The sequence below is a fragment of the Mus caroli genome, chromosome 14 (genome assembly GCF_900094665.2).
Source record: "Mus caroli chromosome 14, CAROLI_EIJ_v1.1, whole genome shotgun sequence".
Taxonomy (NCBI): Eukaryota; Metazoa; Chordata; class Mammalia; order Rodentia; family Muridae; genus Mus; species Mus caroli.
The window spans coordinates 11,421,350-11,437,519 of record NC_034583.1 but is presented as its reverse complement, the minus strand read 5'-3'; the positions used below and the strand labels follow the sequence as shown (position 1 = coordinate 11,437,519).

At 41.5% G+C, this 16,170-nt stretch overlaps 1 protein-coding gene across 12 annotated transcripts in view; it reads left to right on the top strand.

Annotated features, from left to right (window-relative positions):
• Nucleotides 1-16,170, top strand: part of Ube2e2 (ubiquitin conjugating enzyme E2 E2) — a 300,978-nt gene that overhangs the window by 229,024 nt on the left and 55,784 nt on the right. For all 12 annotated transcript variants that reach the window (XM_029468993.1, XM_029468990.1, XM_029468987.1 and 9 more), the window contains one exon: nucleotides 12,451-12,583. In XM_029468993.1, the coding sequence (XP_029324853.1) occupies nucleotides 12,451-12,583 (133 nt within the window). The remainder of the gene's footprint in view (nucleotides 1-12,450; nucleotides 12,584-16,170) is intronic.

Here is a 16,170-nt window from a genome sequence, read left to right as displayed (position 1 = left end):
CTCTGCCTCTGCCTCTGCCTCTGCCTCTGCCTCTGCCTCTGCCTCTGCCTCTGCCTCTGCCTCCCAAGTGCTGGGATTAAAGGTGTGCACCACCACCGCCCGGCTGACATCGTTTTAACTTAAACTGTCAATGCCACTTTGTTATCTTAACACAGAAGTATGACACATTTGCTTCAGAGTGTTGATCTTCCCAGCAGAAAATTCGACCCATCAAAGCAAAGGGCAGCTGGCTGCACACTCTACAGAACCAAGGGAGAGCTCCTGTAATGTGCCACCTTCCACCCTTTGTCTAGCCTTTCAGATGCTGCTCTAGCCAGTCTACCTGGGTCTGTATGGACAGAGGCAGGAATGCCCATCTCAGAAGTGAGATGTGTTTCTAGGACTCATGATACCCTACTTCTTTTGAACTGATCACTCGGGACTCTCCCAAGCTTTGCTTTTCACATCCTGCCTGCATAGTGTCCACCCCAGGTCCTTAGCCTTTGCTGCTATTGAACACAATTAGCCTTTTAAGATGCTAGGCTCAGTCACAAATTAAGCCTCCCCTGGTAGTCAGGAGTTGGTCTTTCTGAAGTTTTAATTATTTATCCCTAGGTTTGTTTCTTCCAGCAGCCTGGGCTACACTTTATTGTTGGGAGGCTAATTCAGACTGGGATATGGATAGATTAAACCTGCTTGGCAGCCAGGGACCCACCGTTCCCCTCCCCCAGCCCCACACTGTGAGCTGGAGATGGGCAGTTATTTCTTACACCACAACACTACCTAAAGCAAAACCTCTCAGTCTCAGAGATAGTCCATCTTGACCAGAGTTAAGGGTATTACAAAGCGGTGCCTCTTAAAGCAAACCTTCTATAAGATCTCTTTGTTTTGCTTACAGACAAGGAAGGCAAATGCTGAGATCTGAAAGGCAGTAATAGCTGCTATAGAAAATTGATGTTGATACCATGACTAATGAACTGTGTGGAGACTGAATCACCAAACTGAGTGCTAAAAGTCACTTCTCTAAATGTTTCACAAGGGCAGACTATGGGATTGCACGTGACAGCCAGAATGTAATGGCCAGTCCTCACTAAGCTGTTGAACAGTAGCTTATGACATCATCGAAAACTGCTGTCAGAAATGCCTGAGAGCTGTGGAAAATGGAGGAATTTGCCTTTGATCTCCTTTGGAAAACACCCTGTATAACTTTAATTTTTCTTTCAAAGCCTATTTTTAATAATGGTTCTTAAACATTTTAACCTCCCTGTAGCTCACCACCCCCCCGGAGGCAGTGGAAAAGAAAGGATACTGCGGTAGTGGACCTGTTTAAAAAGGTTCTTTGGAGCAATTCCCATCTATGTTGTCTGGAAATCAGCAGTTCAGTTCACAGGTTAGCAGGCAGTTGCAGCTCAATCCACTTGAAAACACCTCATGGATATACCAGCAGTCCAGTTTGGTAGAGTCGGGTTAGCAACTGACACAACCTAGAAGAAACAGCTCTGCACAAGTCAACAGGACGGACCAGCAAGAATACCAGAAGTCCTAGGCTCTCCTTCTCTCGAGGAAGTGAAAGTCAGGGAAGATTCGAGACCCACAAGTGTTGCACAGTTAGCTGTACCAGCAAGCCAAGCTCTGTCTCTGTCACTCCATGGAGTCCTATTTATACCCTCCCAACATGTCCTCCACGTGACTTGCCTCAGCACGTGCATCCAATCATCCTGAATCTGAGGAATCAGCAAACAATTACAGCACACTACCAGAATATTTTTGGTGTGTTTCTCTCTTTGGAGTCCCTACAAATGCAGCTCATCTACAAAATGGAAGGCAGACCAATACATGTGTGTTGTTAGCAAAGAATCCTTCATCACGTGATCTTTCATGTGCTTGCTTTATTCCTGTGTCTGCTTCAGCTAAACATTCCTTCATGTGTTTGCCCCAGCAAAACACCATCCAACCAACTTGCCAAAGAACCCTTAAGTTTCCACTTCAACCCTCTTCAGGGTTATGTAACAAAGAAGTGTTGGACACTCCAGAGGAGAGACTGGATAGAAACACTTACACAAATGAAGGATGCTGGATAGCTTATTTTATTAAGGAATATAAAGCCAACAAGTTAGCTGCTTGGTGTTTTGTTTGCTCTCTTTCCCCTGAAGTCCCATTTCCAGCTGAGGCAACTGCCCCACATCTATCCATCCTGGTTTTTACTCCCTTTAATTTTATCCTCTCCAAACAACACACAGGCCCTACCTGCCTGAACGCTGGTGGGCCCCAGAAGGAAGGGGTAAGGAATTGAGACCTGCAGGCATGATTTTTTGTTTGTTTTAAGCACATGGTCTGATTTTGTCGAAGGCACTGAAAAGCTTTGGGAATCTAGGTTTCCACATATTTAAAGAGGAGCTTCAGGAGGAAGAAGTGAGGCACTCTCACTTAAAGATAAAACTATCTCAGAGCTAACTATGGTGATAAAGAAGAGAATGCACACAGAGTGTCTTGTCAGAGAATGGCCATGAAACGCAGTGCTCAGTAACTGTTTTGGGTAGGTAGATTAGTAGCGAAGTATCTCAGTGATGTTAAGACTTGTGTGTTTTCTTCAGGCCATGATTTCCCTAGTATGCCTTTAGGGTACTTGTGTGTCATTTTTGGCTTGCTCTAGCCTCATATGCAGAAATGTAGGGAACTAATTTAGCTCATTGTTGGTTGTAGACGTTCCCTCTTGCTGTGGTACCATTGAGTCTCACTGTTGGTATCAGGTGGACACATATGCTTGCCTCTACATGGTTTTCAGGTTGGAATCAGTTCTAACATTTACTGGATCACTGTTGCTAAGCCTTTGGATCTCTTTATCCCTTAACTTTAGATATTTGTTGGAGTTTACAGAATAACATAATTTTAAAGGAACTTTTAGTTGCAGGTTGCTACTTTTAGAGAACCAAATTGTTCTCTGATTCAGCACTTGATTCTGTAAATATATACATATTAAATATCCAGTTCTGCACCAATGGGATGGCTCAAAGGGTAAGGGCACCTATAGCCAAGCTTGACGACCTGAGTTTCATCCTGGCTCCCATATGGAGAGAACTGACTCCTACAAACTGTCTTCTCTCCACCATATGTGGGCCCTGGCACAGATATACCCACACATGCTGGCCTGCCCATGCTGGCATGCCAGGCACTATTGTGACTGCTCCATGTATCACTGCTTTGAGGCCCTTATACCTGGGAAATGGAGCAACTCTGGAAGATGTAAGAGCTGAGACTGTAGGTGTTTGATAAATTGTCCTAAGGTATAGAGTCCCTAAGCTGTGCCAGTCCCAGGACTGAGAGCCTGCCTCCTGGAATCTGATGCATAATTCCTTTACCAGCACTGTGCTGGGGTACCTGCTTCCTATTCTCCAGCAGTGTATGCTAGTCACTTCAGATGTTAGTCTCCAGGCCAACTCACCATCCTCCTCTTCTCCTAACCTTAACCTTGATACAAAAACATAGTGACAGTGAGCCTTAGAGTCCTGTGGAAGTGTCAGGGATACTAATGAAAATAAAAGTATGTAGGTTGTGAGCTATCACAACCAGCATTTTAAGAATAAAAGGTCATTGTTATACCAATAAAATTTGTGCTTACCATTTTCTTACATATGAAATAAAAGCATCTTCTGCTGTCCAGGATGTGGAGAAAGAGGAACACTCCTCCATTGCTGGTAGGATTGCAAGCTTGTACAACCACTCTGGAAATCAGTCTAGTGGTTCCTCAGAAGACTGGACATAGTACTACCTGAGGACCCAGCAATACCACTCCTGGGCATATACCCAGAAGGTGCTCTAACAGGTAATAAGGACCCATGTTCCACTATGTTCACAGCAGCCTTATTTATAATAGCCAGGAGCTAGAAAGAACCCAGATGTCCCTCAACAGAGGAATGGATACAGAAAATGTGGTTCATTTGCACAATAGAGTACTATGCAGCTATTAAAAACAAGAGTTTATGAAATTCTTAGGCAAATGGACGGATCTGGAGGATATCATCCTGAGTGAGGTAACCCAATCACAAAATGCACTCATGATATGCATTCACTGATAAGTGGATATTAGCCCAGAATCTCAGAATACCCAAGATAAAATTCACAAACCACATCAAACTCAAGAAGGAAGACCAAAGTGTGGACACTTTGTTCCTTCTTAGAAGGGGGAACAAAGTACTCATGGAAGGAGTTACAGAGACAAAGTGTGGAACAGAGACTGTCCCACCTGGGGATCCATCCCATATACAATCACCAAACCCAGATACTATTGTGAATGCCAACAAGTGCTTGCTGACAAGAGCCTAATATAGCTTTCTCCTGAGAGGCTCTGCCATTGCCTGATAAATACAGAAGGAAATGCTCACAGCCATCCATTGGACTGAGCACAGGGTCCCCAATGAAGGAGCTATAGAAAGGACCCAAGGAGTTGAAGGGGTTTTACAGCTCCATACGAGGAACAACAATATAAACTAACCAGTACCACCAGAGCTCCCAGGGACTAAACCACCAACCAAAGAGTACGCATGGTCTGACTCATGGCTCCAGCTACATATGCAGCAGAGGATGGACTAGTCAATCATCAGTGGGAGAGAGGCCCTTGGTCCTGTGAAGGCTCTATGCCCCAGTGTAGGAGAATGCCAGGGCCAGAAAGCCGGAGTGGGTGAGTTGGTGAGTGGGGAGAGGGGGAAGCAGATAAGGGGGAGGAGGTTTTCAGAGAGAGACTAGGAAAGAGGATAACATTTGAAATGTAAATAAAGAAAATCTCTAATAAAATTTGTTTTAAAAGAAAAGAAAGCAAGCATCTTCATCCAGAAGTGGCTTGGGTATGCCGGATGCTTTTGCCCTCCCTTAAATCTGTGTATAAACCACAGCTCTTAACTATCCAAAGGACCTTTAAACTGTTTCCTGTATAGATTTGCTGTATCTATGCTCTTCAAGGGAATTTCTACTTTGATGGCTGCAGTGTTAGCTAGAAACAAATAAGACTACACTTAGAATGCTACCATGGGTCTCTGCCACAGCAGCACAGAGTGGAACCCTGACATATGGGGTTTGCCAGGTGCCCCAGAACATTATCCACAGTACCATAGTGCTACATGATAGCACCACAAGTGTTATCATGTCACTGTGGAGGAGCATTACACTGAGTGTTGCTGTGGAGTGTTAACATAGTACCACAGAGTGTACCATGTCTCATCTATGAAGTCCAGATAGCAAAGTATTTCTAGAAGATGTGGGTGCCCTGAGACCTTCCATTTCTCACAGAGACTAGGGTTGGATGAGAGGTGGTACTTGTGTTAGGAAGAGGGAAGATGGGAACAGTGGCTCCTATTGGGTTTCTGGTTGAACTAAGAAATTGGACTAAGGAGGGGTAGCTGGAACTGAAGTGGCTGTTTCATGCCTCAGATGCCTGCCCAGGATTAAAGGGAGGTTCAGAGACTTGCAGGGACTGGTCTTGAACTCTGGTATCCAGCTGTGGCAGCAGCAGTAGTGTGGTTACTCCACAGGGTGACACTGGGGGTCTCACAGTGATTGGAGGACATGGGTTAAATTTCAGGAATTTGGCCTTGAGCAAAGCCCTGTACTTTGTTGATCCTAAATTCCCAGGAGGAGTAGTTTTGATTTTTGTCTGATTTTTTTTTCCTCCCACCCCATACCCATTCTCCACCCCCTGTGCACATGCTGAGAACTGCTCCTGCAAGGGGTCCTTTTTCCTTTCTCCTAGAAGATGAGGAGGGAACACTGAGGAAAGGGGGTGTCTTTGTTAGGTATTCTACTGTACTTTGAGCTTCTAAAACCACATAAATTTTTTGTAATGTATTTAACATAGCATACCCCAAATATTACCATCTGAGCATGTAATTATTATCCTAGATGAGCAGCTCCCGGTCTGTGCTTTATGACCCATTTAGGGGTTGAAAAACACAGCGCCACCTAAGACCACTGGAGAACACAGATATTTGCATGATGATTTATAATAATAGCAAAACTACAGTTTTAAAGCAGAAACAATAGTAATGTTATGGTTGGGGATACCCCACAACGTGAGGAACTGTTTTAAAGGGTCAAAGCATTGGGAAGGTTGCGAACCACTGTCTTAGATGATGTTGATTTATAGTACATACTTCCCTTTGCATTTACAGCACATGGCTCTCGGCCCTAATCACATTTCAAGCACTCATAGCCTCATGGCTGCTGCATTATATAGCACACTAGAGAATTTTTTTTCACTCCAAGGAGTTCTCACTTGCAACATGCCAACAGGCATGAGGTGGGGACCTCTAGCTGCAGTACCACTCTCCTAACTGTAGGATTGCAAGTATTTGTGGGCCTGCCATCTAAGGAGGCAAGACAGACAGCTAAGACGCAGTCTGTCTTACTTTAGGTAAGTATGTGGCAGTCAAATTCATGTGCCTTGTAAAATGCCTGTTTTAAAGACAGTTTATTGATACTGAATAAACATTTCTTTAAAAGATACACCTTGGCCAGATAAAGCAACCCAGAACCATATCAGCTGTGTTGATTTAATCCACCTTCAGCAGTATAGACAGCTAACTTCAGTAAAATCTGGATTTCTGATTGTGAACAGAAATTGAGTTTAAATAGTCCACACTGAGTGCCCTTCTTGATAAGATATCTGTCTTCTACTCCTGACTCCCTCTGTTGATGGAACTGTGTGGTGACAACTTCCTTGGCCCTATATTATTTAACTACCTGTGGTTTCCATTCCTGGAAGATCATCTTAAAACTTTTCAAGGTGACTTCACATTTGGAAGTCTCTAACACACTGGTTAACATAGCTGTGTGTTTATTAACTGAGTTTTTCCATCTGCCTTGACATAATGTAACTATAACTTATAATCTACTCTCCTTAAGCTCCTCCTCCTGATAAACGTCTCTATTCACCATGGGTTTAATTATAGCTCAGAATGTAAGTGTGTATCTTATTCATCTGAAGAGTGTGCTCTTTTGGCAGCAAGAGGCTGCTGCTGAGGAAAGACTCATGTCATCCGGCCAGGTTGCAGGTGTCTGTGCCTCACTCCCAGCAGTTGGGAGGATGGGCAGAACATTGTCTGGTCCCTCATTGACTCACTGCTTTGCAGGGTACTTGATTCCCTCTGCAATGCATTGTGTTAACTGTGATCTTACTTACTATATTTTAGAGAAAGAGTTGCTCAAGAGAGGTCCTAGTGGTTAAGAGTACTTGCTGTCCTTCCAAAGGACCTGGGTTAGTTTCCCAGCACCTACATAGCAGCTCACAACCATCAACAACTCCTGTTCCAGGGGATCCAACACCTGCACCAGGCATGCATGTGGTACATTTGCATTCATGCCAAACACACACCTAAAATAAAAATAAACCTAAAAACAAAAGAAAGGGTAGAAAAGAGAGAGACCAAATAACTTGAAATAAAATTGAATGGGGCTTTATCTTCATTGCTAGATCAGTGTGACTCGGCCTCGCAGTCCAACTTAACCCTTGTTCTCACATAGTGAATTGAAGTCCATCTTTCCAGTCCAATGGATTTTAATATATATTCATTTATTTATGGTGTGGAAAATTGAATGTTCTACCAATGAGCTAAGCCCTAGGGCCTGGGTCCATTTAGTGTTTTGGTTTGGTTTTGAGAATTTCATACATGATTATTATGTTTCCATCATTTTCATCTCCTGTACCTCTTCCAATTTCTTCCATGACCCCTTCCTCAAATTTATTACCACTTTATTGGGGTGAGTGCCTCTGTGTGTGTGTGTGTGTGTGTGTGTGTGTGTGTGTGTGTGTGTGTGTGTGNAGAGAGAGAGAGAGAGAGAGAGAGAGAGAGAGAGAGAAACCTGCTAAATTGTAATGTTGCCATCTGTATATGTGTTTAGGGCTGAATAGTTGGGATTGAATAATCTATCAAGGAACTTGTCCCTGGAGAATACTTATTCCCCCTCTCAACAATCATTAATGGGCTATGGCTCTTCATCAATGAATAGTGCCTTGTGAGATTACCTCATCCACATCTGTATTCCAACTGGTGTTATCATGGTATAGCTCTTGTTTAGTCGACCATTTTTTTTTCATATTTAATGAGTAGGGCTTCCCTGTCTCATGTAGTAGACCCTACTGACAACAGGCATCCTGGGCTTCTCTCTTACAGTCTTTCTATCCCCCTTTCTATGATGTTTCCTGAGCCATAAGTGCAGTGGTTGTGTTATGGGTGTATCAGTTGGATTGGGGCATCCCAAAATCAATTGTCCTCTGTTTTTATGACTAGATGTGGATCTGGAATTGTCTGCAAGTTCTGCCAAAAGAAGATTCTTTGGGGAAAGGTGAAAGCAACATTTATTTATGAATATCAGGACTGATATTTTAAATACAGTTGGGAATTACACTGGTTTAAGAAAGTGGCCATTATAGTAATAAGTTCTCCTCAATGGTCCACTATCTCAGCAGCCATGAGTAGTTGGCTGAATTTATAGTACCAGGCATGAATTCCCTTCTATTGAGGAGGCCTTAAGGCTAACTAAATGGCTGTTAATTACTCTTAAGATATAAGTGCCACTATTGTACCCTTGGGGGCATCTTGCCAATGCTGGTTACTGTTATAGTTCATAAACTTTACAGCTGGGAAGGATACTTTTTAACATGCAGTAGGATCACAGAACTTGCTCATTTCACATAGAACTCTATTGTCCTTTTAATATACTTTTCCCAATTCTTATTGTTATTACATTTGTGCTTATTTTGTGTGCATGGATGTGTGTTTATATACATGTTCTAATGTACATATGAAGGTCAGAGGACACCTTGAAGGAATGGGTTCTCTCCAGTATATACTTCCTGGGGGATCAAACTCATGTCATTAGGTTTGGCAGCAGACATCTTTACCAACTGAACCATCTCACCAGCCCACATACTTTTTCTTTATGTAAAAATTTGATACATATAAAAGAACGTACTTGACATTATATAATTAGATTATCAAACATTGTTCCTAAGCACACACACACAATAAGAAGTAGGATGTAAATGAGAATGGTCCCCCATAGGCTCATGTGTTTTGATACTTGGTCTTCAATTGGTGGAACTATTTGGAAAGGATTATTGGGAGGTGTGGCCTGTGGAAGGAACTATGTGAAAGGAGTCAGGGTTTGAGGTTTCAAAGTCCTCATTTCCAAGTCCACTACATGAGCTCTCTCTGCCTCTTAATTGGGAGCAAATGTGAGTAAACTCTGAGGTAATTCTCCTGCATCACGTCGGCTGTCATACTCCCTACCATGATTGTCCTAGACTCTAGCTTCCTGAGAACTCTGGGCTCAAAATTAAGTGCTTTCTTTTCTGTTGCCTTGTTTGTGGTGTGATCACAGCAATAGGAAAGTAACTGAGAAGTAGAAGACCAAGAAACCACTCCTCTGAACACTTCTTTCATTCAGTTTCTTGTTTTACCCCATAGTTGTGTCAACAATATAGTCTCTTTTTGTGGGTTTGTCTTGTGCTACCTGTCCAGCCACTTTTGAACTCAATGTGCTCCTGGGGATGTGCAGGGTCTCACTGCTAGATGGCTTTTCTCTAGGTAAGGTCATTCATTTCCAGTCAGGATATAGGTGCTGCCAGCACTGCTGTTGCAAAAACCCCTCTGTGTCTGTGGGATATAAGTGTAAACACTCTGCTGTATAACAGAGGTATGTTCAGTTGAACTGAAGTCTGCATTCTTTATAAATATGTGTTTTTAATTTTAATTGAAATGGCCATCATACATATAACAAGGCATACCTCAGTATAGCTGTGTGTAGTTATAAGAGCAGTAGCTGGTCCTTTATCTCAGACATGAGCCATTTCTTTATATTTAGAAAATTAAAAGAAAAGGTTTGCTTCTAGATATTTTGAGACATTTAATGAATTCTTGTCATCTATAGTTGTCCTCTTATAATACAGGACATTAAAACTGGTTCCTGTTATTCAGTTGTCCCCCTGAAATATATCATCCAAGGAAGACTTCTTTCTGAGTTCTTGTCTTCTCACAGGAAAGAATTCTGCCAGGAGACATGGGCAGTTTATCAGAGCTTTACTTAGCAAAGCACAGCAACACAGTGTGTACTCTAGAGAGTTTTGCAGAGGGCTAAACATGGAGAAGCAGCATTCCATGTTGTATGGTTTAAGGACTTGTGCCTGTTAAACGGGTGGCATGTTGATGGGGTAAGATGACCTTTTCCTTTCCCAAGTTGTGATGGATGGTTTCTCTCTTAGACAGGGTTTCTCTGTGTAGCTCTAGCTGTCCCGGGGCTTGCCTCTGCCCCTCTGCCCCTCTGCCCCTCTGCCCCTCTGCCCCTCTGCCCCTCTGCCCCTCAGCCCCTCTGCCCCTACAGAGTGTTGGGATTAAAGGCATATGCCAACACTGCTTGGTGATCCTCTTTTAAAGATCATGAGTGGAAGAAAGGAAGGAGAGGGTCAGAAACACAATGCAAACGATAATGGAGCCACAGTCTTGAGGACACACCTGCCTTAGCATGCATGTGTGGCAACTAGGAATGTGTCTACTGCCTTACTTCCTGATAGAGCAGGAAGACCTTTACTAGAACTTCAAGGATGTCTAACCACAAAAGGATGACACAGCTGCTGAGATATGGCTGCAGTTTCCTTGGCTTCTTCCTGTCTATCTCTTTGCCCACCCAGGAGATGTGGTTCTGGTGATACAGCTCCATTTTCTGGGATCACTCTCATGTAAGTCCTTATCTACCTGGCTCATACCCACTAAATAGCCTCTCTTCATACTCTCTGTCTCTCTCTCAAAGTCACTGTTTTATTCTCTCCATCTATCAGCCCATTGCTTTCACTAACATATAAGTGAGAGCATGCAGCATGTGTTGTTCTATGCCTGACTTTGCTGAGCTTAGCACCTTCCAGGTCTACCCACAATCCTACAAAGCACAGAAATTCCCTCCTTCCTGTCTTTATGAAGAGTAGTGTGTTCTTCTCTAGCACATTTGAAAATGTTTATGTGCAGTGCGTAGAAATCAGATTTACCAAATCCTCGTCACTACTCCATTTTGCTTAAGCATTTATTTTTACCAATTGAATTGTTATTTTCCAAATTTTGATGATACTGAGTATTTTAATGTTTATTTCTACCTTTTAGAAATGTCTTTTGATGTCTTTCTAATAGATCATTAATCTTTTTCCTGTTAATTGATATGAATTGATATGATTGGGCCCTAGGATTTGGTCAGTTTTACATGATCTAAATATTATTTCTCAGTTTATAAACATGAACTATCACTCAATCAATAAAGGTTTTACTTTTGCATGGAAGAGAAAGGAAGGGATTCCAGAAGAAGGAACGTGAAGGGAGAAAGGGGAGGAAGTCTTCTATAACCTGTGAGAATAAAATTCTCTCTTCTACTTTGATCGCTAGTGAGGTGAATTACATTAAAAATTTTTATGACTGTGTAGTCTTATCTTGGTTGTGATCAATTTTGTTGCAGTGACATTTGGAATAAACTCTTTGGCAAGCATTCATAATGTTGTCTACTCCATTACATGATGAGGATTTCAGTGTAGATAATAACCTGATAAAACAAAAAGAACCCTGGGAAACCTTTCCCATTATTTTGGGTTCCCCTGCTCTTCGTGGGCAGAGGAAACAGTAGCTCTGAAGTTCAAGAACACTGAGCAAACCCTGTACCACTGAGCTGAGCCCCAGCACCAAAAGCTAAATTTCACTCATACTGTGGCACTGATACTCACTGGAAAGCAATAACACCATTCACATTCACAGTGGGCTTTATTCTTCTTAGTGATTTTGCTGGAGACATGGGTGTATCTTGGTCACTCTCAGTCATATGACTGCCCAGCCATTAACCTGTCATTGTCCAAAAAAATGTGTGGTTAGTAGCTAAAATCTAATCCTCAAGGAATTTTTATTCTAGGGAGGAACATAGAAGAACTTATAAAATATGATCATGAAATAACATGTCTTATCTAGGAGATGGGATAGCAGGAAGAAGAGGTTGTGATTGGCTGGGTCTTCTGAATGGTGGCTGTTTCCTGGTGGCTGTCAAGAACCAATCTGTGCTCTCAGTACTTAGTGGAGGGTTTAGGCCGGCCGTTCTGCATTAGCCTTTCTCACTTGGAAATTCTCTGTCAGTACTCTCAGGATTCTGTCACCCTTTTCAGGTCTTCACACATAATTTCATATTTTTACAAAGCTAGTGTCCTGGGAAACTTGCTTCATAGTGTTTGGATTGTGAGCAGTACAACAGGACCTTCAGCTCTGCTGGATTACATGATGCCAACATGTTTTGTTTATAGAATAACGATGTTGACAGGAACAATATGATAGATAAAAATTAATGTATTAACTTTATTATGTTTTGTGAAATGGCTCAATTTGTTATTATCATAAATATTTTTTAATTCCAAACTTTATGTAATTTTAAAGCACATCTCATTTGTGTGTCTTATTTCAGTGCTGGACCCAAAGGAGACAACATTTATGAATGGAGGTCAACTATATTGGGACCCCCAGGATCTGTCTATGAAGGAGGGGTATTCTTTCTTGACATTACCTTTTCACCAGATTATCCGTTTAAACCCCCTAAGGTCAGTATGATGTATTCATCCATTTTTAACAATCTGTGTTGTCATATGTACATACTAAACATATATATAGGGTTGCATATCTGCCCTGTTGGCATAGGCAGCTTCCCTGAACCCATTATGCTTAAAAGGAAACAGAACATGAGAAATTATACATTGTTCCTCTACCTTAACTTTACGCGGGATTCATTGCTCTTTTTCATTATCTCTTTTCTACATTAATATGATTAATATTACAGAATAATATTATAGAAAATACCATATTTTAGCCATGTATGTGTAAAATAGGAAAGTGGAATTACTCCAGGGTCAGGCTGCAGAGCCAGACTATGTGAAAGGAGACTTCACAGAGAGGATGACCACACCTGTCTGATGCTGCGCTGCCCTCACAGCAGCCAGGAAGCTGTGGTGATATTTTGATAATTTTGATAATTTTTTTATAATTATTTTGAGGGCTAGGAGCATAAGTTGTTGGTGAGATCCTGGGTTTAATCCCTAATACCAAAATCTGTGTGTATAGATATTTTTTTTTTTCTAAAAATGGCCCATTACTGAAATGTAATGTTTTTCATGTCTAACACAAGTCAAGAATACAGTGCAGTGGAAACATAGGACTTTTCTCCTACTAAGATAAGGTTATGTACTTTAGGATATCTTCCAATTCATCTCTGCTGCCCACTGTATACTGGCAGAGGAAAGACCCTGGGCTCACCAGGACAGTCTCTGTACATCTGACACAGGCATGGCTAGGCTGTAGACCAGCCTTCACACTTTCCATGCTCCTCCCACCTCACTTTTCTTGCTTGTCTTTCTTCTTTCCTTTTTACTGATGCCCAGAGAGTATTTTGATGAAAAAAAAACAAAAAACCAAAAACAAACAAACAAAAAAACATAACAACTTCAGCAACGTGTCTGCACTGTGCAGAGAATTGTCAGTCAGGGTGTCCGGATCTGAACTGAGGAAGTCAACCCCGAACCTTTGTTCCTTACCACAATCCACAATCCACTTATGCAAGTCTATAAGGACTGCTGGCACTGAGGTCACCTAGACTAAGGTTTCTAGAACAAAGCCATAGAGAAACTAGTGCTTACTGTCCTCCTGAGTAGACAGGAGCTGTTTGTTTATCCTTCCACTTTACTTTGGAATGGCTTGCAAGCCACCTGCAGGGTCATGTGGACCTTTCTCTTGCAGCCTCTGCAAGTTGGGGTGCAGAGTGAAAGAGAGAGAAGATGTAGCCAGGCATCTGTCTCTCAGGAGGAGCCTGGGGTGACATAGTGGAGTAGGTATCTCAGGTGTGCACCCACGACCTGGATGTCAGTGGGTTTTAGATCTGGTAAAGCTGAAAGTGAGAAGTACTACATTGGGTAAACGAATTTCGTTTGAAGAGGACTTGAGACCATGGAAGGATATTCAAAAACTGTAAGATGGAGGAGGCTGAAAAGATGGCTCAAAAGCTAAGAGACTGCTCTTCCAGAAGACCCAAGCTCAATTTCCAGTACCCACGTGGAACTAACAATTGTCTACAACTCCAGGTCCTGAGCATCCAGTATGCTCTTTTGTGTTCCATGGTAGTGCCTGCATGGGGTGCACAGACATGCATCCAGGCAAAATACCCACATGCATACAATAAAAATAAAACTATAGAGATGGAGTTTGCCATGTCTAAGTATGAGAATGGGATGGGTAGTCCACCTGATCAATCAAGATAGAAAAGCAAGACCTCCTTTATATTTATATAAATAGAATTCATGGGCTACAAAGCTGGGGTTCTTTAATAAGACATTTTAGAAGTGTTATAATTGAGCTTATCACTGTAGGAATGTCTGTTGACCTTTGGAATGGTGGAGGTGGCAGGTCACAAGCATTCTTCATTAGCTTACTTGATTTTCTGCTGAGGGAATGTGTCTTAGCCTTACTGGAGTGTTCTCTATAGATGTGGGAAATCAGATTCAACTTGGCAAGGTTTCCCAGAAGTACAAGCAGCCATCTTCAGACCATATTCTCTGTGCCATTCTGGAGGGTTCACTAGTGAGAACAGAGCATGAAAGGAATGTGCTGTCTGTCCTCAGTGTGGAACAGGTCAGACACTAACCTGGATGGCCAAAAGGGAAAAGTAGAAAGTGAAGGTGTGAGTTTCAGGGATATAGATGTCTATTCTTCATGGAAAAAAACCTCACTCACTTTTAAGCAGTCCACTTTTGACTGGTCCACTTCCACAACACTGTCTTCTCTTTGTCCAAAGTGTCCAAAGAAAGCTGAATTACAACCCTCCTCTGCTCCCTGGCCTGATTTGGTCTGGACAACCTGTAAGGGAAAAATCAGCTTTGGCAGGTGAAATCACAATTTAAACATTCATTTTCCAGAATCATACAGGAAATTTGAAAAAGCAAAAGGTGTCACGATCTACGTTACCAGTGTTAGAGCTGGTTTCAAAGACAGATACCTTTTTCCTTTTTTTTTTTCATTGATTTTATTTTTTTAACATATATAAGAAATAAATGTAATAAACCAAATACATGGGCAAAAAATACAGGAATCATATGATCATCTCAATGGAAACAAAAAGGAGAAAGAAAGAAAGAAAGAAAGAAAGAAAGAAAGAAAGAAAGAAAAGAAAGAAAGAGAAAGAAAGATTCAACATACCTTCTTAATAACAAGTAGGACTGCAGGAAACATTCCAACATAATAAAGGTTATGTATGGCAACCTCATGGCCAATATCATCCTAAATGAATAAAACCATTAATAAGCCCCATTAAAATCAGGAATGGGATAGGAGTGCCCACTATCCCTACTGCTTATCCATAATGTGATTGAAGCATTAGCTGGAGCAATAAGGCAAGAGAAGGGCTACAAATGGGAAATTATTAAGTCAAATAATTTTCAAGTGAAGATTATATTATCTTATAGCCAGTGTTCCCAAAATTTGACTAGAAAAAATTGTAGAAATTATCAATAATTTCAGCAAAGTATTATGATACATAATTGACTTACAAAATTTACCAGTCTTAATACATTCAAGTAACAAGCATGCTGAGAAAGAGATCATGGGCACAGTCCTCTTCTCAGTTTCTCAAATCAAATAAAATATTTAAAATATACATAACAAAAGAGGTTTAAAAAAAAAAGCCCTCTACAATGAAAAGTTTAAAAGTGTGAAGAAAGAAATTAAGAAACATACTCAACCGTGGAAAAGAGACAGCATTTTTCAACAACCGGTACTGGCTCAACTGGCAGTAATCACGTAAAAGAATGGGAATTGATCCATTCTTATCTCCTTGTTCAAAGCTCAAGTCTGAATGGATCAAGGAATGCCACATAAAACCAGAGAGACTGAAACTTATAGAGGAGAAAGTGGGGAAAAGCCTCGAAGATATGGGCACGGGGGAAAAATTCCTGAACAAACACCAGTGGCTTATGCTGTAAGACAAAAATCGACAAATGTTTCATCCCAGAGATGCAAGGATGGTTCAATATACGGAAATCCATCAATGTAATCCAGTATATAAACAAACTCAAAGACAAAAACCACATGATCATCTCCTTAGATGCTGAGAAAGCCTTTGACAAAATCCAACACCCCTTCATGA